General features: G+C 40.0%; 1 protein-coding gene across 3 annotated transcripts in view; it reads left to right on the top strand.

Annotated features, from left to right (window-relative positions):
• Positions 1–26965, top strand: part of CTNND2 (catenin delta 2) — a 1106103-nt gene that overhangs the window by 888040 nt on the left and 191098 nt on the right. For all 3 annotated transcript variants that reach the window (XM_086362482.1, XM_086362480.1, XM_086362481.1), the window contains exon 12: positions 22314–22497. In XM_086362482.1, coding sequence (XP_086218608.1) covers positions 22314–22497 — 184 coding nt within the window. The remainder of the gene's footprint in view (positions 1–22313; positions 22498–26965) is intronic.

Genomic DNA, 26965 nt, shown 5'->3' with positions numbered 1-26965 from the left:
AGAGGATGGTCTCTGTCTGGTTTGACCTTTACAAGACCTTTTGACATCCTAGTCTCAGTAGTTCCACCAAGACTCCTTGACACTTGGGACCTCTGCTATCCCATCTGTATTGCTCCCTCCCCAGTTCAGCTCCAAAATTGCTGAATTTTGTGGAATCAAATTTGTAGGTGACTTGCTCACTCTAAGGCTTGAAACATTTCTACTGGACAAAGAATATTCTGTTGACTGGATGTATGAATAACCAAATGAATGAACAGAAAAAGGATTGAATGATCCCATTGGGTCATGATGGTGTTCAAGTACAAAGATCTCAAACTATGAAGCTCACTAATCACTTTCATTTAGTCATAATTGGTAGTTTTTCTGTGTTGATCAAGAGAAGTCGTCATTGAAGAAATTGACCTTAACTCAGTTATATTCCGGAGAAGGCAATGGCACCCCACTCCAGTACTCCTGCCTGGAAAGTCCCATGGACTTTCGCTGAGGGTCGGACACGACTGAGCGACTTCACTTTCACTTTTCACTTTCATGCATTGGAGAAGGAAATGGCAACCCACTCCAGTGTTCTTGCCTGGAGAATCCCAGGGACGGGGGAGCCTGGTAGGCTGCCATCTATGGGGGCGCACAGAGTCAGACACGACTGAAGTGACTTAGCAGCAATAGCAGCTTAGCAGTTATATTCACCAAGGCTAAGATATAATAATTTCTAGTGATTCTTCACTCTGGCTACTTAAAAAAAATGCTCGTGTCAGGGCCCACCTGAGATCATTTATATCAGAATCTCCAGAGGTGGTGACTGTGCATCAGAATTCTTAATTTCCCCATTATGTCTAGAGTAACGACTACTATGATTGTCTAAATAACCATCCATTTGATTGTTGAGGAATGTATTTTTTTACTCAATGACATTTTGGTGGGTGTCTACCATACAGTTAGGTCCATGGACATTGACTGTCATCTGTTACCTATTCACACCTGCAAGGATTTGCTTCCTCTTTCTGGCCACCTAGATGCCATGCTCAGATTTCCTGAATTCTTCTCATCCTTCAAGGGCTCATTAAAGAACCCCCGCCCCATATAGCCTCTCTGATCCCCTCCCTTGGTGATCTTTTGTTGCCTGAACTTTCATGGTATATCATTTCCGACAGTTAATGGGTTTTATCATATGTTAACTCTATAGTGTAAATTTTATTTTTCATCAGACAAGTGTGCTTTTATCTTCCCAAGTAGACTTTGCTTAATTTACTGTAGAATACCCAGAGTTCCTAGTAATACCTTGTTTTTAGGCACTCAGCATATCTGCTGAAAATGAAAACCATAGAAATGACACAAAAAAAATGCACATTTTCCCTAATCTCTGATTTGGGTAATAGATTTTTTTGAGGAACATGAGAGAGAAGAAAATATGTTTGAAGAAAAATGTGCAATAATGTAAGTTCAAACTTGGAGTTATGGAAATGAAACTCAGGAATAAAAACTTGAGAATGATCATCAGAGATTAAAGTTGAGTCTTAATGTTCTGATTCACAGTCATATTTTCCATGAAAAATAACCTCTGAATGGAGTGTCTCTAAGAGGCAAGATAATTTGGAGTATGGAAGCCTGAATTTACAGCCTAGTTCTGTCTCTCTTGTTTGTTACCTGTCCTTGGGGGATTTTGTAGCCTCTTAAATCTTTGGTTATGAATCTGTAAAATGAAATCAATAGCAGTACCTCCCTCCTAGCTTGGGATAAGGATTTAATGAAACAGTACATGTGACCTGATATTGGGCCAATAAATGAGGACTTATGACTACTGTTAGCATAACTGTGATGAAGCCCCATTGTTGGACATTTTGATGTAACTGAAAATAAGACCTAGTTTTAAAATTAATATAGTGGACAGAGGAAGGATTGAATTTTTTAAGTTACCCTTTATCTCAGTCTGATTTTTGGTTCAGTATTTTCCATGGACAATTGTAGGCTGTATAGGTACAATATTTTTAGCAGAAGACTGCAGAATTAAATGTTTGCAAGAAAAATTATTTGTAAAAGTTGTTTCAGAACCGAATGTACTTCATTCTGTGAACTCAAATGACTTCTTGAAATTTCTCAAGTTACATGACCTGAGGCTAAAAAGAAGCTGGCAAAAGATGAAAAGGAGAACATTCTCTTGTGTTCAGGTATTCTGCTTCAAAGGACTGCACGCCACACTACCTGTCTGCAATTCCAAGTAGTGGATTTATGTGCCTGACGTTTGCTGGATTGTTCATATGGATCGTGGTCACACTGTTATCTGACTTTCACTTTCACCTACAAGGGCAGTGCCACTGGATGAGGGCAATGCATTTTCTCTGTGTCTGTTTCCTTATCTGTAAAACAGAGTTGATTGACATTTTACCCGAGTTAATAGATGCAAGGTGACTAGCAAAGACTCTAGTATATAACAAAAACTCAAAAATGTTAGATATTTTTGGTTATTATTCATATTTTTAAATGTGATCTTATTTTGGATGCCTAGCTCAGCCACACTCTCTGAAAATTTGAGATCCTTGAACACTACCATCATCATCACCCAAGAACTTCATTCATTTACTTGTTCATTCATTCAATTATTCATCCATTCAGGAATACCTATGGAGAGCCTACTAAAAGACAAATTCTTTTCAATCCTGTTCATTGGAGAGCTGAATTAAAATTTCAGTCTCTGATTCCCAGCTGTCTTTTACTCTCCCATCTATGTCTTCATCAAGATCGCTTTTCTTTGAGAGCCATAGAAACTAAGGGTGTGCTTTAAAAAAGAACTTTTTTATTGAAGTATATAGTTGCTGTATGGTGTTACATAGGTTTGGGCTTCCCAGATGGCGCTAGCAGTAAAGAACCTGCCTGCCAATGCAGCAGACCTAAAAGATGTAGATTCAATCCCTGGGTTGGGAAGATCCCCTGGAAGAGGGCATGGCAATCCATTCCAGTATTCTTGCCTGGAGAATCCTGTGGACACAAGAGCCTGGCAGGCTACAGTCCAGGGTTGCAAAGAGTTGGACACAACTGAAGTGACTTAGTACACATGCACGATATATAAGTTACATGTTTACAATATAATGAGTCACTATTTTAAAAGGTTATACTTCATTTATAGTTATTATAAAATATTGGCTATATTCCCTGTGTTGTACAGTTTATCCTTATAGCTTATTTTATACCTAATAGTTTGCACTGGAAATTATGATGGCTTATCTCTCACATTTATTACCAATCATTATACAATAGAATATTTGTCTTTAACTCTCCCTGTACACACACACACACACACATATACACAGGCCCAAACTTAAGCTCCTTTATTTTATATGCAGTTTGGGGGCATAAAATTGCTGAGATGCCCAATCAAAGTATAAGAAATTATTTTTATTAGCACGTACAAGAATGTGATTATTGTCGGAAAAAGGACATCATTTTTTTTTTAATTTTATTTTATTTTTAAACTTTACATAATTGTATTAGTTTTGCCAAATATCAAAATGAATCCATCACAGGTATACATGTGCTCCCCATCCTGAACCCTCCTCCCTCCTCCCTCCCCATACCATCCCTCTGGGTCGTCCCAGTGCACTAGCCCCAAGCATCCAGTATCGTGCATTGAACCTGGACTGGCATCTCGTTTCATACATATTTTACATGTTTCAATGCCATTCTCCCAAATCTTCCCACCCTCTACTACAAAGCCACAGTTATCAGGACATCATTTTTAACTGCAATCACTTTTAGAAAAAGAGGCCCAGGGCCAGTTTCCAGATATTATAACACTCAGTCTGGGTGCTTTGGTGACATTTTTTCAAAGTTCTGGCATATCCAAGGTCATTGAGGAAGGATATACTTTTATACAAGCCCAATTTTATATTCCTAACTTGATCTCTTGGGAATTGATAAATAGAAAATTCTATGGTTCGTTTACAGAATGCTGTGATCAAACGTGAACTCATGACTTTCACAGATGGTTACTACCAGACGTTGACATCTGCAGGGGAGGAAATTTTTCCCTCTGCCTACCTTAGCTTCTGCAGTTGGGGCCCCATAATTTAGGCAAACGACAGATTAACAGGAGAAAAACATAAGTTTATTAATGTGAGAAGGAAATGCAACCCACTTCAGTATTCTTGCCTGGAGAATCCCATGGACAGAGGAGCCTGGTGGGCTACAGTCCATGGAGTCACAAAGAGTTAGACATGACTGAAACAACTTAGCACACACATGCTGATGTTAAAGTTAAAAAATCAGAGTGTTGCTGCAATCAGTTTTGACTTTGGAACAAGCCTCAACATTGATGACTATATCTTGTGTCAGAGTTGTTTTAGAACTTCAGGAATTAAAATGACTTATGGAGGCTCAGGTGGATTTTATCAGCTTCAAGCAGGATTTTCCCGGTGTGTAATAGTGAAGATCTGATTCATTTTCTGGTGTAGAAAACTGCTCACTCTTCACCCATGCTGGAGTTAAACATTTCTGTTGCTCAGTCATGTTTGACTCTTTGCAACCCCATGGACTTCAGCATGCCAGGGTTTCCTGTTCTTCACTATTTCCTGGAGCTTGCTCAAACTCACATCCATTGAGTCAGTGATGGTGATGCTTTCTAACTATCTCATCCTCTCTCTCCCACTTCTCCTCCTGCCCTCAATCTTTCCCAGCATCAGGGTCTTTTCCAATGAGTCGGTTCTTCGAATCAGGTGGCCAAAGTATTGGAGCTTTAACTTCAGCTTCAGCATCAGTCCTTCCAATGAATATTTAGGGTTGATTTCCTTTAGGATTGACTAGTTTGATCTCTTTGCAGTCCAAGGGATTCTCAAGTCTTCTCCAGCATCACAATTCAAAAGCATCAATTCTTCAGTGCTCAGCCTTCTTTATGGTCCAATTCACTTACCTGTACATGACTACTGGAAAAATAGGTAGGGGTCTTTGTTTGCAATGTGATGTGTCTGCTTTTTAACAAACTCTCTTGGTTTTCCATAGCTTTCCTTCCAAGAAACAAAAGTCTTTTAATTTCATGGCTTCAGCCAAATCAACTATACTCCAACAGAAAATAGAAAATAAAATTTTCTATGATGCAAGACACTAAGTGTTAAATTTTTCTCTTTTTTTAATGCACTCATAACTGATGCCAAAATCTGAGCACACTAGTACCCAGTCAAATCTCAGAGATAGAGTTTTGGGTGTCGGAGAAGGCAATGGCACCCCACTCCAGTACTCTTGCTTGGAAAATTCCATGGACCGAGGAGCCTGGTAGGCTGCAATCCATGGGGTCACTAAGAGTCGGACACGACTGAGCGACTTCACTTTCACTTTTCACTTTCACACATTGGAGAAGGAAATGGCAACCCACTCCAGTGTTCTTGCCTGGAGAATCCCAGGGGCGGGGGAGACTGGTGGGCTGCCGTCTATGGGGTCGCACAGAGTTGGACACAACTGAAGTGACTTAGCATAGCATAGCATAGAAAAGAATAGCTATATTGCTTTGCCAGGCAGAGGGGGACTTGACAGATAACTGTCCTTGAAACTGTGTGTCCCAACCTATCAAGAGAAAATTGGATTAAAGATTAACTGACCATGGCCCTGTCCTTCAGAACAAGACCCAAAGTCCCCCACAGCCAGTCCCTCCCATCAGGAAGCTTCCATAGCCTCTTATCCTTATCCATCAGAGGGCAGACAGAAAGAAAATCACAAGCACGGGAAACTAACCAAACTGATCACACAGATCACAGCCTTGTCTAACCCAATGAAACTATGACCCATGCCATGTAGGGCCACCCAAGACAGAAGGATCATGGTGGAGAGTTCTGACACAGTGTGGCCCGCTGGAAAAGGCAATGGCAAACCACTTCCGTATTCTTGCCGTGAGAACTCCGTGAACAGTATGAAAAGGCAAAAAGATAGGACACTGAAACATGAACTCCCCAGGTCATTAGGTGCCCAATACACTATGGAGAAGAGCAGAGAAATAGATCCAGAAATAATGAAGAAGCTGAGCCAAAGCAAAAACAATACCCAGTTGTGGATGTGACTGGTGATGGAAGTAAAGTCCTGTGCTGTAAAGAACAACATTGCATGGGAACCTGGAATGTTAGGTCTGAGAATCAAGACAAATTGAAAGTGGTCAAACAGGAGATGGCAGGAGTGGACATCGACATTTTAGGAATCAGTGAACTAAAATGGACTGGAATGGGTGAATTTAATTCAGATGACCATTATATCTATTATTATGGGCAAGAATCCCTTAGAAAAAAGGTGTAGCCCTCAGAGTCAACAAAAGAGTCTGAAATGCAGTACTTGGGTACAATCTCAAAAGCAACAGAATGATCTCTGTTCATTTCCAAGGCAAGCCATTCAGTATCACAGTGATCCAAGTCTGTGCCCCAACCAATAATGCCAAAGAAGCTGAAGTTCAACAGTACTATGAAGACCTGTAAGACCCTAGAACTAACACTGAAAAAGATAAAAGATGCCCTTTTCATCATAGGGGGCTGGAATGCAAAAGTAGGAAGTCAAGAGACGACTAGAGTTACAGGCAAGTTTTGCCTTGGAGTAAACAATGAAGCGGGGCAAAGGCTAACAGAGTTTTGCCAAAGGAACGCACTGGTCATAACAAACACACCCTTCCAACAACACAAGAGATGACTCTGCACATGCACATCACCAGATAGTAAATACCAAAATCAGACTGATTATATACTTTACAGCAGAAGATGGAGAAGCTCTATAGAGTAAGCAGAAACAAGACTGGGAGCAGACTGTGGCTCAGATCATGAACTTCTTATTGCAAAATTCAGGCTTAAATTGAAGAAAGTAGGGAAAACCACTGGACTATTCTGATATGACCTAAATCAATTCCCTTACAGTTATACAGTTGAAGTGAAAAATAGATTTAAAGGATTAGATTTGATAGACAGAGTGCCTGAAGCACTATGGACAGAGGTTCATAACACTGAACCGGAGGCCGTGATCAAAACCATGCACAAGAAAAAGAAATGCAAAAAAGCAAAATGGTTGTCTGAGGAGGGCTTACATAGTTGAGAAAAGAAGAGAAGTGAAAGGCAAAGAAGAAAAGGAAAGATATACCCAGCTGAATCCAGAGTTCCAAAGAATAGCAAGGAGAGATAAGAAAGCCTTCCTTGATGATCAATACAAAGAAATGGAGGAAAACAATAGAATGGGAAAGACCAGAGATCTCTTCAAGAAAATTAGATACCAAGGGAACATTTCATGCAAAGATGGGTACAATAAAGGACAGAAACGATATGGACCTAACAGAACCAGAAGGTATTAAGAAGAAGGGGCAACCATACACAGAACTATACTAAAAAGATCTTCGTGATCCACATAACCACCATGGTGTGATCACTGACCTAGAGCCAGACATCCTGGAATGCAAAGTCAAGTGGGCCTTAGGAAGCATCACTACGAACAAAGCTAGTGGACATGATGGAGTTCCACTTGAGCTATTTCAAATCCTAAAAGATGATGCTGTGAAAGTGCTGCACTCAATATGACAGCAAATTTGGAAAACTCAGCAGTGGCCACAGGCCTGGAAAAGTTCAGTTTTCATTCCAATCCCAAAGAAAGGCAATGCCAAAGAATGCCCAAACTACCGCACAGTTGTACTCATCTCATGCTAGCAAAGTAAAGCTCAAAATTCTCCAAGCCAGGCTTCAATAGTACGTGAAACAATAACTTCCAGATGTTCAAATTAGATTTATAAAAGGCAGAGGAACCAGAGATCAAATTGCCAACATCTGTTGGATCATTGAAAAAGCAAGAGAGGTCCAGAAAAACATCTATTTCTGCTTTATTGACTATGCCAAAGTCTTTGACTGTGTGGATCACAACAGTGGAAAATTCTTAAAGAAATGTGAATACCAGACCTCTTTACCTGCCTCTGAGAAATCTGTGTGCAGGTCAAGAAGCAACAGTTAGAACCAGACATGGAACAACAGATTGGTTCCAAATAACGAAAGGAGTATCTCAAGGCTATATACTGTCACCCTGCTTATTTAACTTATATGCGGAGTACATCATGCAAAATGCCAGGCTGGATGAAGCATAGGCTGGAATCCAGATTTCCAGGAGAAATATCAATAACCTCAGATATGCAGATGACAACATGCTTATGGCAGAAAGCAAAGAGGAACTCAAGAGCCTCTTGATAGAATTGAAAGAGGAGAGTGAAATTGGCTTAAAGCTCAACATTCAAAAATCTAAGATCATGGAATCCAGTCCCATCACTTCATGGCAAATGGATGGGGAAGCAATGGAAACAGTGGGAGACTTTATTTTGGGGGGCTTCAGAATCACTGCAGATGGTGACTGCAGCCATGAAATTAAAAGAAGCTTGCTCCTTGGAAGAAAAGCTATGACCAACCTAGGACAGCATATTACAAATCAGAGACAGTACTTTGCTGACGTAGGTCTGTCTAGTCAAAGCTATGGTTTTTCCAGTCGTCATGGATGGATGTGAGAGTTGGACCATAAAGAAAGCTGAGCACCAAAAAAATGATGCTTTTGAACTGTGGTGTTGGAGAAGACTCTTGAAAGTCCCTTGGACAGCAAGGAGATCAAACCAGTCAATCATAATGAAAATCAGTCCTGAATATTCATTGGAAGGACTGATGCTGAAGCTCCAATACTTTGGCCACCTGATGCAGAGAGCTGACTCATTAAAAAGACCCTGATGCTGATAAAGATTGAAGGCGGGAAGAGAAGGGGATGACAGAGGATGAGATGGTTGGATGGCATCACCAACGCAATGCACACGTGTTTGAGCAACCTCTGGGAGTTGGTGATGGACAGGGAAGCCTGGCCTGCTGAAGTACATGAAGTTGCAGAGTCGCACATGACTTAGTGTGACTGAACTGAAATGAATCTGGAAGGACCTGATGAGCTTTATAACAATGCTTCAAGGGTGGGCTTGCTGATAAGGTAGAGTGTGAGTAGTGCTTTCCTTCCCTTACTCACTTCTTAGGTGTTTGTCTCCTGACCTTTATGAGCCTCTCTGGTCTCCTGTCCCTTTACAATTCTGTTGCCTCAAGTGGTTTCTTGGCTGCTCCTCCCTTAATTAGCAACTGTTGGCATCTGCCCTTTGGAACTCAGGGAAGGTCATGGAGGCTGGAGTCTTGCCCACAAGAAATGGGAAACAAAAAGAACTTCATGCCCAGGAGCCTCAGAGGGTCCTGCTCCATTTCATAAACTTCTTTATTGCAAGTGTTTTTAAACACTTCTCTGCATGCATGACACACAAATTTCCTATCACATCCATTTCCTTAATTAACACTCTTATCAAAATGACATTTGCATAACACACTTTTTAAACAAGTGTCTTTTTATAGTTAATATATTACATTATGTAGGTTTAAGGTGGACAGTGTGTTGATTTCATACATCTATATACTGTGGTATTTAGTGTTTGATAACACTGTTATCATGTCTCTTAATTATCGGCTTTTTTGTGGTGAGAAGAATTAAATCTAGTCTCTTAGCATCTTTGAAGTTCTGGAACAACAGACTGGTTCCAAATAGGAAAAGGAGTACGTCAAGGCTGTATACTGTCACCCTGTTTATTTAACTTATATGCAGAGTACATCATGAGAAACGGTGGACTGTAAGAAGCACAAGCTGGAATCAAGATTGCTGGGAGAAATATCAATAACCTCAGATATGCAGATGACACCACCCTTATGGCAGAAAGTGAAGAGGAACTCAAAAGCCTCTTGATGAAAGTGAAAGAGGAGAGTGAAAAAGTTGGCTTAAAGCTCAACATTCAGAAAACAAAGATCATGGCATCTGGTCCCATCACTTCATGGGAAATAGATGGGGAACAGTGGAAACAGTGTCAGACTTTATTTTTCTGGGCTCCAAAATCACTACAGATGGTGAATGCAGCCATGAAATTAAAAGACACTAACTCTTTGGAAGGAAAGTTATGACCAACCTAGATAGCATATTCAAAAGCAGAGACATTACTTTGCCAACAAAGGTTCGTCTAGTCAAGGCTATGGTTTTTCCTGTGGTCATGTATGGATGTGAGAGTTGGACTGTGAAGAAGGCTGAGCACCAAAGAATTGATGCTTTTGAACTGTGGTGTTGGAGAAGACTCTTGAGAGTCCCTCGGACTGCAAGGATATCCAACCAGTCCATTCTGAAGGAGATCAGCCCTGGGATTTCTTTGGAAGGAATGATGCTAAAGCTGAAATTCCAGTACTTTGGCCACCTCATGTGAAGAGTTGACTCATTGGAAAAGACTCTGATGCTGGGAGGGATTGGGTGCAGGAGGAGAAGGGGACGACAGAAGATGAGATGGCTGGATGGCATCACTGACTCGATGGATGTGAGTCTGAGTGAACTCCAGGAGTTGGTGATGGACAGGGAGGCCTGGCGTGCTGCGATTCATGGGGTCGCAAAGAGTCGGACACGACTGAGCGACTGATCTGATCTGATCTCAGTACAGCATGTTGACTGTTACACCTGTGATGTACATTAGATTTTCAGGACTTATCTAACCACTGTTTACAAGTTTGTACCTTAAACAACATCTCCTCAATTACCCAACCCCCAGCCCCTGGTAACTACCACTCCACTCTCTGTTTTGATAGGTTGTTTTTTTTTTTTAATTCCATGTGAGTTGGCTCATACAGTATTTGTCTTTCTCTCACTGACTTATGTCACTTAGCACATGCCTTTAAGTTCCATCTGTGTTGTCTACATGGCAGAATTTCCTTCTTTCTTGTGGCTGAGTAATATCCCATTGTACAGATGTACCACATCTTCATTATCATTCTCTGATATCTTCGTTATCAGTTCATCTGTTGAGGGACATTCAGGTCATTTCCATACTTCAGTTATTGTGAAGAATGCTACAGTGAACATGCAGTGCACATATCTTTTCTACGTGTTGTCTTCATTTCCTTTGGATACATACCCAGAAGTAGGATTGCTGGATTAGATGGTAGTTATGTTTTTAATTCTTTGAGGACCCTCTGTATGATTTACAATAGTGTGTATATCAACTTACATTCCTACCAACAGTGCACAAGGGTTCCTTTTCTTCACATCTGGTTCAGATGGTAAAGAATCTGCCTCAGTGCAAAGACCTTGGTTCATTCCCTGGGTCAGGAAGATCCCCTGGAGGAGGGCATGGCAACCCACTCCAGTATTCTTGCCTGGAGAATCCCTATGGACAGAGGAGCCTGGTGGGCTACAGTCCATGGGGTCACAAAAAATAGACACACAAGTACATAACAAGATGATTTTTTCAAACTCTTTTTTCACCAACATTTGTTTTCTCTTCATGGCAAATAGTTGGGAAAACAATGGAAACAGTGAGAGACTTTATTTTTGGGGGTTCCAAAATCACTGCAGATGGTGACTGCAGCCATGAAATTAAAAGATGCTTGCTCCTTGGAAGAAAAGCTATGACCAACCTAGACAGCAGATGAAAAAGCAGAGACATTAATTTGCCAACAAAGGTCTATCTAGTCAAAGCTATGGTTTTTCCAGTAGTCATGTATGGATGTGAGAGTTGGACTATAAAGAAAGCTGAGCACCAAAGAATTAATGCTTTTGAACTGTGGCATTGGAGAAGACTCTTGAGAGTCCCTTGGACTACGGAGATCCAACCAGTCCATCCTAAAGGAAATCAGTCCTGAATATTCATTGGAAGGACTGGTGCTGAAGCTGAAGCTCCAATACTTTGGCCACCTGATGTGAAGAACTGACTCCTTGGAAAAGACCCTGATGCTGGGAAAGATTGAAGGCAGGAGGAGAAGGGGATGACAGAGGATGAGATGGTTAGATGGCATCACTGACTCAATGGACATTAGTTTGAGTAAGCTCTGGGAGTTGGTGATGGACAGGGAAGCCTGGCGTGCTGAAGTCCTTGGGGTCACAAAGAGTCGGACACAACTGAGCGACTGAACTTGTTTTCTGTTGTCTTGATGGCAGCCATTCTTACAGATGTGAGGCAGTAGTTCATTATGATTTTGACTTGAATTTTCCTGATGAGTAGTGATGCTGAACATCTTGTTATATATCTGTTGGCCATTTGGGTGTCTTCTTTAGAAAAAATGTCTACTCAGTTCATCTATTTTTTAATATAGTTGTTTATTTTTTTTGTTACTGAGCTATATGATTTCCTTGTGTATTTTGGATGTTAACTCCTTAGCATATTTATGACTTGCAATTATCTTCTCCCTTTTCATAGGTTGCCTTGTCATTTTGTGATTGTTTTTGATATGCAGAAGTATTTTATTTTGATGTAGTACCCTTTGCTTTTTGCTTTGAGCAAAAATTACTATAGCAACATTTTGGTAAACCTTTGCATTAACTCACAATCAATGCTTTTATTTTTAAAAGCATTAAATGAGCATTATTTATTCATCTTTTAGAGGCTATCATGTATACCATTGGGAAGAATTATCAAAACAGTCCCAATTCAACAATTACACCTTGAGAGACATGATGTTTAAGGGATAAGATAAGAGTATTTATGTGGTGCACCCAAATATATATACATGTGCACACACACAGACATATTTGTGCATGTGTGCAACATGTTCACTCACACATGTACACACATGCATACACTTGCATATGTGCATAGTCACACATACACATGCTCACACACAAATGCACACAGAATAAATTCAGGGTGTCATGGGGCTCCAGATTTTGGTCAGCCACCTTCTACACACCCATGAATCAAGGTGTGAGTGGTAGGCTATGGAAAAGGTACTGATGGTCATCCATTCCCCCAACCCCCATCTTCCACTCTCACCCCATTGGCTCTGACCTTGGCCATTTTGTAAGATGAACCTCTCTGCTCTCTCTCTTACCCAGGCAAACAAAGTTTCACTCTCAGAATAAGACAAGTGGCAGATTCGTTTAAAGTAAATCTTCATACATTCAGTTAATTTTAATTAGTTGATTAATCAAAAATAAAAATGTAAAGCATTCATTTAAAATGAATTCAATCCAACTGTTCTTTGGCTTGAGCTTCACCTGTGTCCCTGTGTTAAGGGACTGTGTTTCAGGTTTAACAATTAAAGCGAGGCGGTCATAGGAAAGTCTTATATCGTCACAAGACAGGGTTTGATTTTATCACGCTTTAAGACTTGTAACTATTAAGTACCTCTTTCTAGTCAATCTGATTCCTTTTTTTTTAAGTAGAGTCTTTGTCTCCTTTCAGAAAAAAACCTCACAATTACCCTCTATTAAAACAGAGTAAAGGATCCAATGAGAGTAATTAAGATTTTATTAAAGAAATTTTAATAAACCAATTACCTCTCATGAATATGGATAATCTTAAGGGAAAAAAAGCCATCCGGTGCCTGAAATAAAAATAAACTATATTTGAAATATATTTAGTATACATAATTAGTTATTTAAATGTCTTCCCAACTAAACCTACTGTCAAAATTATGTTTGAAGCAGCAGTAATTTTATACTGATAAAGGAAAGCTATTGAATACATATAATTAGAGGAAAGATGCTATAAAACGATTTTGTGACAGATTGTAATCTGGGAGAAATTAGCATATTTTCATCAGGTAAATTAAAATTTGCTAGTGACCATCAACCAAAAATACTAAAACATCTTTATGTTATATTTAGATAAGAATAAACAGGGTGGAGTACCATTTTGAATTTAATTTTTTTCCAGTTTTTCCATGAATTGAAATTTTAGTATCACCTTGGCTAATGTAGAATCATCAGGGAATTAATATAGGAAAATTACCCAAATAACGCACTAGAAATAAGCCCTCTAATGATAAACTGCTTGTTTTTTAGTGATAAAAAGTTTTCTCTGCTTAGTAAAAGTAGAATTTCTGTAGAGTCAAGGGTTATACTCCCATGTAAACAACATTTCTATGTTCTCATTGAGATGTGTTATTTTTAACATTACATCTTGCATCTGCTGTTCTATTCTTTCAAATCAAATCAAATCTAATCTTTTCAAATCCTTTTTTGCTAGCAGTATGCTACTATATGAGAGAATAGCATGTAAAATATATACATTACCATATGTAAAATAGATAGCAAGTAGGAATTTGCTGTGTGACACAGGGAGCTCAACCCAGAGCTCTGTGACACCCTAGAGGGGTGGGATGGGATGGGAGATGGGAGAGGTATTCAGGAGGGAGGGGGGCATATATATACCTGTGGCTGATTCATGTTGCCGTATGGCAGAAACCAATACAAAAAAAGAAAATAGTGTTCACTGCTTAGAGTGCAATCATCCTTTAAGGGTCAAGTCACTCAATTATTAATTCTTGTAATCATTTCACAGCTATTTGGTGAGCATCTAGTGCGCGTCAGAACAGATTCTGTGTGCTGTATGTGTTCTGTCTGCTGCAAATGCTCAGGGTCCTTGCTTCATTTCTTGGGTGGTACCTTGCTGTGGAAAAGAGCAGTGAGCAAATGACAGAAAACCAAGTAATGGAAACGCATAGGAGCGGGTGGAGGAAGGAGAGGAATAGGTGAGCAGGGAGTAAGAGGCGTGAACTTCGAGTCACAAAATAAATGTCACAGGTATTAAGTGCACAGTGCTGGGAACACAGTCAGCAATTATGTAGTATCTTTGTATGGTGACAGATGACAGCAAGACTTATGGTAATCATTTCGAAATGTATAGAAATGTCAAATCACTATGTTGTTCAGCAGGATCTAACATAGTGTTGTAGGTCAATTATAGTTCAAAAACAGACCAACTCATTGAAAAAGAGATCAGATTTGTGGTTACCACAAGCAAGAGCAGGGGGAATTAGATGACGACCACCAAGATACAAAAGTCCAATTATAAGATAAATAAGTACTAGGGTCATAACATACAGCAGGATAAATATAGTTAACACTGCTCTATGTTATATGTGGAAGTTAAGAGAGTAAATCCTCAGAGTTCTCATTATAAGAAAAAATATTTTTCTATATTGTCAATGTTTTGTCTTTATGAGATGATGGATGTTCACTAAACCTATTGTGGTCATCATTTTGTGGGGTATGTAAGCCAGATCATTATGCTGTACACCTTAAATTCATAGAATGCTGCATGCCAATAATATCTTCATAAAATGAGGATGGGGAGAAGAAAGCTTGGGAAATGCAAGATGATGATGAGGTCTCTGATAAAAATTGAAATAGGAGATCTGACAGCAAGAGTCTGGAAAGAGTGTGTGTGTGTGTGTGTGTGTGTGTGCGCGCGCGCGCGCGCACGCTCACTCAGTCGTGTCTTGACTCTTTTTGCCACCCCATGGATTGTAGCACGCCAGGCTCCGCTGGCCATGAGATTTCCCAGACAAGAATACTAGAGTGAGTTGCAATTTCCTCCTCCGGGGAATCTTCCCAACCCAGGGACTGAAGCTCCATCTTCTGGGTCCCCTGCATTGGCGGGTGGATTCTTTACCACTGAGCCACCTGGGAAAGTAGTTTGCGGCTGCTGCTACTAAGTTGCTTCAGTCGTGTCTGACTCTGTGTGACCCCATAGACGGCAGCCTCCCAGGTTCCCCCGTCCCTGGGATTCTCCAGGCAAGAACACTGGAGTGGGTTGCCATTTCCTTCTCCAGTGCGTAAAAGTGAAAAGTGAAAGTGAAGTCGCTCAGTCGTATCCGACTCTTTGGGACCCCATCAACTGCAGCCTACCAGTCTCCTCCATCCACAGGATTTTCCAGGCAAGAGTACTGGAGTGGGGTGCCATTGCCTTCTCTGGGGAAAGTAGTTTAGACTGAGCCAAAAAAACTTCTCTGTGTTTAGTGCATTTAAGTAACATGTGAATAGAAGAAAGGATCAGCCTTGGAAAGGTCAGGAGAACAATGTTCCAGATTGAAAGAACAATAAATCCAAGAAATGTGAGTTACAAACAAGCTTGTTGTTCAAGGAGAAGAAATGAGACTAAGACAAGCATACTGAGTTGCATTTATGCGAGAGCCGTGCAGGCAGGGACTTTTTGTTTCGTTCACTAATGTCCCCTCTGTATCAAACAGAGCCTGGTGCACAGTGGGTCTGTGTGGACTAAGTAAATGAATAAACCAAAGGTTCTGATTCAAAATGAATTTAGAGAATGAGGGAAAGGCCTGATCATGGAACTACAGTCAGAAATTTAATTATATTTTAAGCACAACAGAATATTTTAAGGGGTGTGTGGTAGACTGGACAGTAACCCCTGAAGATGTCCATGGTCCTAATTCTCAGAGCCTGTGAATATTATCTTACACAGTAAAAGGGACTGTGCAGGTGGGATTATGTGAAGGATCTTAAAGTGGGTAGAGGGAGATAGTCCAGGCAGGCTTAATGTGATCACAAGTGTCCTTACAACAGTGAGGGAGGAGGTTCAATCAGAGAAGAGGAGGTGATCGTGGATGCTGAGGTTGAAGTGATGCGGGCTTTGACCATGGAACCTGGGCAGCCTTTAGAAGCATAAAAAGGCAAGGAAATTCTTCCCTAGAGCCTACCTAAGGAGCCCTGTCTGCTGTATTCCACTGGTCCATTTTAGACTTCAGGCATCCAGAACTGTAAGATAATACATGTGCCTTATTATAAGCACTGCATTTGCAGTCACTTGTTACAGCAGCAGTAGGAGACTAATACAACATTATTCCAAATTAAAGATAGTGTTTGGCCATTTTGTAAGTCCCAGATACATTCGTAAAAGTTAAATATTATTTGTCACCCAAATTAAAATGCATTTTAGATTTAGTTACAAGGTTTAGAGCCCCTTCCTGTATCTTCTGTCCTCTCACAATAGACTTTACAAGAGGCCAGAGGAGTTGTAGGGAATGAGACAACAAGTGAATCTAAATCAGAATGAGAAGTGTAACAAGGAAAAAGTGCTGTGAAGGGGAAAAGTGAGTCCAGTAGACAGAGGAGGAGAGGGAAGTGAAAGGAAGGGACGTTAGTTACCAATGCTGCATAATGACTTCAGTTCAGTGCAGTTCAGTCACTCAGTCGTGTCCGAATCTTTGTGATCCCATGGACTGCAGCAGGCCAGGCCTCCCTGTCCATCACCACCTCCCGGAGTTTACTCAAACTCACGTCCATCGAGTCGGTGATGCCATCCAACCATCTCATCCTTTGTTGTCCTCTTCTCCTCCCACCTTCAATCTTTCCCAGCATCAGGGTCTTTTCAAATGAGTCCATTCTTCGCATCAGGTGGCCAAAGTATTGGAGTTTCAGCTTCAAAATCAGTCCTTCCAATGAATATTCAGGACTGATTTCCTTTAGGATGGACTGGTTGGATCTCCTTGCAGTCCAAGGGACTCTCAAAAGTCTTCTCCAACACCGTTCAAAAGCACCAATTCTTCTGCACTCAGCTTTCTTTATAGTCCAATTCTCACATCCATACATGGCTACTGGAAAAACCATAGCTTTGACTAGACGGACCTTTGTTGGCATAATGACTTACCCCTAGTTTAACAATTGAAGCAACACTTGTTTGTTCCACATGATGTCTGAGTGGCAGGAACCCAAGAGGGGCAGGTCTGCATGTCTCTGGCTCAGGGTCCCACACAGATGAGGCTGCATCATCTGTAGGCTGGAGTCGAGGTTGTACTTCCTAGAGGGGTCCCTGCTGGCTGGATGCCTCCATTCTTCTCCATGTGCGCATCTTCATGGTACTTGAGGGTCCTCACAGGTGACGGTAGGGCCCCCTCAAATAAGCTATCTGAGACAGAGCTGAGCCAAAGCCACAGTGCCCTTTGTGATCTCGTCTCAGAGGTCTCTGTCATCTCCTCCATGATCTGTGGGTCAGAAACAGGACACTTCATCCAGACCTCACTCGAAGGGGGAAGGATCAGGCCCCTCCGTGTGAAGGGAGCATCAGGAAACCACCCTGGAAAAGAGAGGGGAAGGAGTGAAGAGAAATTTGAGCAAGACACCTATTTCCCATTTGTTCATGGAGAATGCTTAGATACGTCTGTGTTTTTCTCCACTAATCTGTCTGCCTTCACCAGGGACTAATGGATATGTGTGTGTGTGTGTGTGTGTGTGTATAAGTATATTATGTAAGTGTGTATGTGTGTGAATACCTGTGAATGTGTGTATATGTATAGGTGTGAGTTTCTGTGTGTATGTGTATATGTGAATGTATATATATGAGAGTATGTATATATATTGTGTGAGTGTGTGTGGGAATACATGTGAATGTGTGTATATGTGTAAGTAAGAGTGTGTATAAATGTATAAGTGTGTATGTGCAGGTATATTGCATGAGTGTGTGTATGTATGTGTGCGTAGGTGTGAGCATGTGTGTATGTATGTGTGTGAGTATATGTGAATATATGCGTGGATGTATGTAGGGGTGTGTGTGTGCATTTGTAAGTGTATGTGAATGTACATGTGCATTGTGTGCATGTAAGTATATTGTGTGAGTCTGTGTATATGTGTAGGCGTGTGTCTATGTGAATGTATGTGTACAGTGTATGTGTGTACGTGTGACTGAATCTGTATGCTGTATGAGTGTGTGGATGTGTGTAGGTATGAGTGTATGTGTCTGTGAGTATATGTGAATGTATGTGTGTACTGTGTGTGGATGTGTGTGTGCACGTGAGTTAGTGTGTGTGTAGGTGGCTGGCAAGACAGGTGTAGAGTTCCAGCTGTTCCCACTCTTGACTCCTGCCAGTCACACCTTGCTTTACCTCAGTGTCCCCAGAGACTGCTGCTTCTACACTCAAGCTCGTCTCTGTCCAGATAATATAACCCAAACTCCAAGTTTGGAGGGCCCTCTGCTGCTAACTGGTTTGCTGAATTTCCCCTAAAAGAAATTCTGCAGCGTTGCATCCTCTTTACCAAGTCCTCATCCATGCAGACGTGGTAAAACATGTCCCTGACCAGAGATACCTGTGTTTCTCAGAGTCCAAGGAGCCCATGTGGGCTGCGGATAGAAACCAGGAGAGAACATTTAGAGATTTGGGTCAAGCACTGTGGTAAGTTGATCAGCCTGTGAAACACAGATGGGGCCCGTCTGGAAAGGCGGAGGGATGTAAACAGGAAACTTCTGTCCGTGCCTGATTCGGAATTAGGTTACAGTGATGAATGAATTAATAAGAAAGGTGAGGTGGAACAGCCAGATGAAGAGTCGCCTGAAACGTCCCTTTCTTTCCCACGTTTCACTTCTTATCAGATAGTGAGGCCTTCACCTCATCTTTGATTTCCTCCTTTCCTTTCCTACCTCTTTTCTGTTTGTTAGGAAGCAGTAAAAATTTCTTTATTATTATAGAATGTCTTTAGAATCTTTTAAATTCATTGAATGATAAAAATGGAAAAGTCTTTTACTGTTTAGTCTTTAGAGGAGACGTATTTTATAGCAAAATATAGAACCCATGTTTTAAAACATTTACAAGCCTCAATTTTCATGTATTGGTACTTTCAAATCAGGATTTAGTAATGGAAAAATTCAGTGTTTAGCGTCTGTATATGTGTGTTGTATACTTAGAAAAACAGAATAGCCTATAATGGAAAATAATCTGAAAAAAATGTATATCAGTTCAGTTCAGTCGCTCAGTTGTGTCCAACTCTTTGCAACCCCATGAAGCGCAGCACACCAGGCCTCTCTGTCCATCACCAACTCTTGGAGTCCACCCAAACCCATGTCCATTGAGCCAGTGATGCCATCCAACCATCTCATCCTCTGTCGTCTCCTTCTCCTCCTGCCCTCAATCTTTCCCAGCATCAGGGTCTTTTCAAATGAGTCAGCTCTTCACATCAGGTGGCCAAAGTATTGGAGTTTCAGCTTCAACATCAGTCCTTCCAATGAACACCCAGAACTGATTTCCTTTAGGATGGACTGGTTGGATCTCCTTGCAGTCCAAGGGACTCTCAAGAGCTTTCTCCAGCTCCACAGTTCAAAAGCATCAATTCTTCTGCACTCAGCTTTATTCACAGTCCAACTCTCACATCCATACATGACCACTGGAAAAACCATAGCCTTGACTAGATGGACCTTTGTGGACAAAGTAATGTCTCTGCTTTTTAATATGCTGTCTAGGTTGTATATATATATATATATGTATATAAATGTGTGTGTGTGTGTATGAATCACCTTGCAGTACATCTAAAACTAATGCAACATTGTAAATCAACTATACTTCAGTTTAAAAAATATGCAAACCCTTTAATGTGATATTTTTTAAAGTTATCCTCAAACTTGGGGGTAGATAGTAATTTCATTTAAATGTGCTTTTTTAAAACTGAAAAGTATTTATTTTACTAGATAAAAGAATATTGTCGTGAGACTATAAATAAATGAAAGTATTCATCTTGATTATTTTGATCATCCAAAATTCAGTAAAATGTTTCCTAATGGAATGAATTAAAAATCCGCTTCATATATTATTTAAATCAAAATAAATGCACATGATAATGCTCGTAGCATTTCACATCTGTTCAAGTCAGAATATATTTTGAGCAGCTTCTGTGCACCAATAAGCATTTTTATATAGGATGCTAATGGCAATGCAAACATGCACACAGAAGTATATAGAAAATGGCCCGTATACTAACCACAAAGGTGACCAGGAAAGGCCAAATAGTAATTTGTTTAGGCTTGGGAGCCATACTATCTTGGTCCCCAAATCTCAGCTTTTCCCTTGTAGGACACAAGCAGCCATAGACAATATGTAAGTGAACAGACAGAGCTGTGTTCATAAAACTTTATTTACAAAAACAGGCAGACAGGATTCACCCTCAAGCCAACCCCCTGTACTAACAATTCATTTGTACATTCAAAGCACCAAAAACATTTTGTTTCTCTTGCATTTACCTAAATAAAATTCCCAGAAAATGTTCTTTTGAAAGACCAGTTGGAAAAGTTTGTTTCTAAAGTCACATTTTGATATTTGGCAAAACTAATACAATTATGTAAAGTTTAAAAATAAAATAAAATTAGAAAAAATAAAAAAATAAAAATACAATAAAAAAATAAATAAAAGTATTATTTTAGTTATTAATCAGATATCATTGATTTTCAGGTTAGTATTATTAATGCCTTTGGATAGTTCAATATGAGCAAAGCAAGAAACTAATAAAACAAATTTAAGAAATAAGTGAGTTCTGTTTATTAATAACATGATAGATGAAGCCAATCTCATTTTAAAATCAATTGAAAAGTTACTAAATATTGTAAACTATAAATTGTGTTTCTAAAGACAACTATGATATTTTATTCTCAGTATCTGCAGTGATGATGTCTATTTACATTAGCCTTGGGGGAAATGCAGTCTTTCACAGGAAAAGAGAATATTATTCTTTTTTTTTTTTTACTTTTATGTGTACAATTTTGAACAACAAAAATAGCAATTATTTTAAAAGCATTTCAAATGATATTATAATGTGTATGTAATTCTTAGACCTTTTCTGAAATTAATTCCATTTTAAACTCTCTGTCTATTGTTGACACAGTCTTCCATTTCTACTGCTCTCTTTGCTGTTACATAAGGAAGGACAATCCCTAGGTCCTCCATGAGCATTGTTTTAAGAGAAAAGCTAACAGAAGCAGTGACAGCAAATTTTAATTCCTGTTGAGCCTGTGAGCACCAGACCCTATACTGTATCCTTGAAAGGTCCTGCACAATGATGGCTGGCTTTGTAGGAAACTGAGTGAATCCAATAGACCACAGGTGCATGTTGAGACGGAGAAGGCAATGGCACCCCACTCCAGTACTCTTGCCTGGAAAATCCCATGGACGGAGGAGCCTGGAAGGCTGCAGTCCATGAGGTCACTGAGGGTCAGACATGACTGAGCGACTTCACTTTCACTTTTCACTTTCACGCATTGGAGAAGGAAAGGGCAACCCACTCCAGTGTTCTTGCCTGGAGAATCCCAGGGACAGGGGAGCCTGGTGGGCTGCCGTCTATGGGGTTGCAGAGTTGGACACGACTGAAGTGACTTAGCAACTTAGCAGCATGTTGAGAATCTTGGATAAAACAGAGATGTCTTCCTTGTCTACTTCAGATGTCTTACTAGTCCATTTCAGTTCACTTTTGGAACTTTTTGGTCTTGGTTAGAATTTGGGGGCTTGGATTCATTGTACTAATTGTGAATGGAAGCAGGGCTGATATCCTCAATTCCGTTGGTGTTCTCACCCTAAATTACTCTCCATGATGGAATGAATATAATCATGTTACAGTTCCTCTGCCTACGTGTTAGATTCTCATAGCACTTTTGCAGTGGGTTCACACAAATGCTTTAAAGTGAAGGGCATGCTCTAGAACACGTGCTTACACTATCTTAGTCTCTCCTGCTTATGCTGTTAACTTGATTAAGGAAAACGGTGACCATCCAAAACTCTGTGTGTATCTTGCAGGAGTTCTTTGGAATCTCTCGTCTTGTGATGCACTCAAAATGCCAATCATCCAGGACACCCTGGCAGTGTTGACCAACGCGGTGATTATCCCACACTCAGGCTGGGAAAACTCACCTCTTCAGGACGATCGGAAGATACAGCTGCATTCCTCACAAGTGCTGCGAAATGCCACTGGATGCCTAAGGTGAGTCCCGTGTCATCGTCACTTCCTCCTGTCTTCAGGTGCTTTTTGTTTCTGTAACTTTATTGCTGTTTTGCTGAGGAGCAGAATGTTCTGGAATATTCTTATGGCAATAGAGTGCAAGAAGCTAGCAAAAGTCATTTCTAATGCAGTAGTGAAGAGATATATTCATCTTCCTCTGCCCTGTACCTACCCTAGAATTTGACTTTTTTAACATGTTCTCTTAGATCTTAGGCAAAAAATACATAAATAAGTGTTGTCAGTGCAACCAAATACAGTTTTCTTTGATTGAAAACAAGTGTTGTGACATATCAGGCATGTAGAATAACCAGGCAGACAACTGGTTGGAGGAGTCTATGACAAACACACAGGGATCACAGTAACTGCCTCTGGTATCTATTTTTATTTTTAAAACATTTTCAGTGTGACTGCCAGAGCTTGTAATTCTTAAAAATAACTCTTTAATAAGGCCTGTGGTGTGAAATGTCTTTTTTAAATAATAAAAGTAGCAAATGTGTTGTAATTATCTTCCAATGTGTTTTTTCAAAACTCATCACCCAGAAATCTCTTGTGATGTTTTACATGTTCCATTTAGTTTTTGCTCTTAGAAAAAAGAATGTAATAATTAAGGTATGCTTATTCTAATCTCTAGAAACGGTGTTCCCAAGGATATTGTCCATTGTACGAAAGTGAGGAATCTCTGCCAGTTTAACTTAATGGTGGGATATATGTGGTTTAAGATACCTAGTCAAGTAGTCTGTATTTCAAAAGTAAAATGTGCAGAGTTGCTTTAGCTGGGCTGCCTCAAAGTTGCCACTTCTCTCACAGTTGATCAGATTCTAGGTGTGAGTACCAGTCTCAACTGAGAAGAAACAGAATCACTTCAGTGACATTAATAATAAAGTTCTCATGAATATTTATAACAATACTCTTAGCCTCCAGTCTTGAGAAGTGTGTGTGTTTGTGTGAATGTGCATGCACAAAGGGAGCTAAAGAGAGCTGGCCTCCATAAATATCAGCTTGCATTCACGGACAGGAATAGGAAACCCTCCAACAATTTTGCTTTTCCTCAAGTCATGAAATAATGATCTTTTGACATGATTCCTCTGGGTGGGCTCCACCATAAGCCAAATTTACAGTTCTCTAAACCCCACTTTTGAGACATCCATTTTATAACCTCTTAAATTCTATGATCCTTAAGAAACCTCCTGCCCTACTAGAAGAAATATAGCTCATCCAAAGCTAAAAGTGTGGGCATTTCTGACCCTTTCTACCTCATTTTTCTATTTTGGTTATATGCAACTATTACAAGCAGTTTTCCTTTCTTAACATCCTTGACTTGTAAAGAGTGTCATTGTTCCCAGTGAGGATCATGGAACGAAGTGCTTCAGAACCAATTGCAGACATATACTTAATAAAGATCAGTTTAGCTCCATCAATTAATATTCTCTATAAATTATATAGTAATACAATTATATATTCATGACGTTTGATTTAAGGATGAAGGCTACTGATATATGAACTTTCAGCTTCATTTGATAAAAGTCAGATGAAGAAACCAGACTAGTGAAGGTGCATGGCTCCCCTTTGTAGGTCATCTGACCAAGTTCACAAACACAGAGGCTTGACCAGTGCTGCTTCTGCTTCAAGCCAGGACTGACCACCTCATAGGAAGCAAAAAGGAGGACATCTGATTCAGAAAGAGTTTCCTGTAGCCTAAGTGGCTGTTCTTAGCCCACATGAAACCAGGTTTAAGGTTTGCCCCACTTTTCAGTGTTTATCATGCAAGTGGCGAAGTAAGGTCTATCAAAATATGGTGACTCTTTCACTTCCCTCTTAATTCATTAAGCTCCTTCTGTTGCCAAAACTCAGCCTCTGTTCACTGGTGCCAAATAGAAAGGCAGAGACAGAGTTTTGGGTGGAGTAGAAAGAAATAGCTTTATTGCTTTGCCAGGCAGAGGTGGCCACAAGGGGTTAATGCCCTGAAGACTGTGCCCCACCCTGAAGAGGGGTAGTGAGGGGTCTTAGAGTGCTGAAGGAGCAGGGCGTGGTCAGCTCATGGACATTCTCTGATTGGTTGGTGGTGAGGTAATCTGGAGTCAGCATCATCAACCTTCTGGTTACAACCGGTCTGGGGTCTACGTGCTTGTGGGCAGCATACAGTTAACTTCTCCCACTGGTGGTAGTTTCAATATCTGCAAAACAGCTCAGAGGACATGGCTCAGAATATTATCTATAGTCCTTGAGTAGGAACTAAAGGTCCTTGACTTTGTTTAATGGCTAAAGTATTATTTTGTCTTGCATGACTGTTTTCCTTTCTTTCTGCATCTTCTTACTTCTCTGATTAAATTTATTCTTTATGGATGAGGGTCTGTTCTGGGAAGGACCCCATAGAGTCCTGCCCCATTACATTTCCCTTCTTAAAGAAGTATGAGTTTTTAATCTCTTATTTAAATATGTTTATGAATCATTCTACATTAATGAGCAGGTTGGACTAACAGGGGAAGAAAACAGCTCTGGGAAAGGGCTAAAATGAATATGTCAAATAAAGACTCAGCAGATGAAAGGTTTCAGGAAAATTCTATTACCATTTGCTTAGAACCAGTGTTGGAAAAATACATAAAAAGTGTTTTAAATATTTATATCATGATGGAAGCTTCTAGATTTTAGTATGTGAGGTTATATTGACATTCTTAATTCTTTCAACAAAACCAAGATCTTTATTTACATGAAAGATGTGGCTTTGTATGCTGTTCCTGCCTTTCAGAAGTTTCATCCATGGGCATCTTCTAAGTGCCTGCTGTGTGCCAGGAAGGGACCAGGGAACCAAAAATAAACATAGCAACCTCTTAACCTTCTAATCCCTTGGAAGACAAGGACACCAATACAGTGAGTCCTAGTATTATGATTAGGATAGTATAGATATAGGGCTTCCCAGCTGGCACTAGTGGTAAAGAACCCCCTGCCAGTGCAGGAGACATATGTGGATTTGATCCCTGGGTCAGGATGATCCCCTAGAGGAGGAAATGAAAACCCGCTCCAGTATTCTTGCCTAGACAGTCCCATGGACAGAGGAGCCTGGTGGGCTACAGTCCATGGGGTCGCAAAGAGTTGGACATAACTGAAGCGACTTGGTGCACAGGATAGCACAGAAGGAAAAACTGGGGAAGGAGTGGCTTATTCAGCCAATGTGGTCACAAAAGCTTTCAAGAACCAGATGAGACTGGGGTCAGGCAGAGAAAGGGCTTCACCAGTCAATACTTTGGGATCTCCTTGAGGCCAGAAAGATCAGCACACACACCTGACGCTGACATGGGGGACATAACTCCAGGATCTGTGGGCAATCTGCAAGCCTAGCAGACTTTAAGAAATGCAGCTTGCTTAGTTATTTCATTCTAGGTGATAAAGGGCTGTCAAAGCAGAGCTCAGAAGGGTAGACTTGAATTTCTAAGGGACAGAAAGCTATGGCAAAGCTTTTACCAAGAGAACATAATGATCAGCTGTGTCTGGGAGCAATTTTACAGGACAGAGTAAAAGCAGGTAGGGAGGGGAGCAGTGACATGAAAGGTGGAGCTGTGAATTTATGGGCTGCCCTGCAGACTTCATTTTTAAGGTACCTCCTGTAGACAAAAGTAAATATCAATGTTTCATTCCATTCAGTTAAATTTAACTATCACTGGTTTGTAGCTATGAGAGCTATCGCCATAGCTGTTTTAGGTCTGCTTTTTATTTTGGAAATATTTTCATCATTTTATGTTATTCTTATTTAAATTATAGCTTCAATATCTTATTAAATGTTAGAGAAGTTTTATGGCACAAATCATTATTTGTATGTAACTGAGGCTTAATAAATCAAATCCCCCCAAAACAAGAGGACATGAAACACATGTAACTGAGCTAAATTAAAGATAATGCAGTGCACTCAGCAAAAGTCCTCCTGGAACTGCAAAAATGATTTGAATATAGTCCTTAAAATGTAAATTAATAAGCAGATCATCTCAATTTATAAATCACATCTGGGCTTATTCCTTTGCAAGAAACATTTTTTTTTTCTATCACAATATTTAGAAAGAATTTGGTGCTTTGCTGCTTCTTAAAGCAGAAAATAAAATTACAGCAATTGTTATTTTAGTCATTTTTATGTACTGAATATATATTTTATGTAAAAAAATGATACAGTGAATTTGCCCAAGAAGATGATGTAGTGAGTTTATGTAACATTTGCATACCTTGATCTGGTCCATTAATTTATAGCTGTAATCTTTTTTTCACTTTTAAAGACATTTATTGTTTCTTTTCTAACTTTACAAGTAGTACACGTTTATTGCTGACTACTGGAAATACTTGCAAGCATAAAGTAATAAGTAACAATCACCCATAAACCTCATCCCCTAGAGATAACCATCATTAGCATTTTTTACACATTTCCTTCCAATATCTGCATATCTTTTTACCCTTGAAATTTACCTAA

This window comes from Bos grunniens, chromosome 20, assembly GCF_055505025.1.
Source record: "Bos grunniens cultivar Pamir isolate PY7600 chromosome 20, Bosgru_T2T1.0, whole genome shotgun sequence".
Lineage (NCBI taxonomy): Eukaryota > Metazoa > Chordata > Mammalia > Artiodactyla > Bovidae > Bos > Bos grunniens.
Note: the sequence above shows the minus strand (reverse complement) of the source record. Positions and strands in the feature narration are given on the sequence as shown.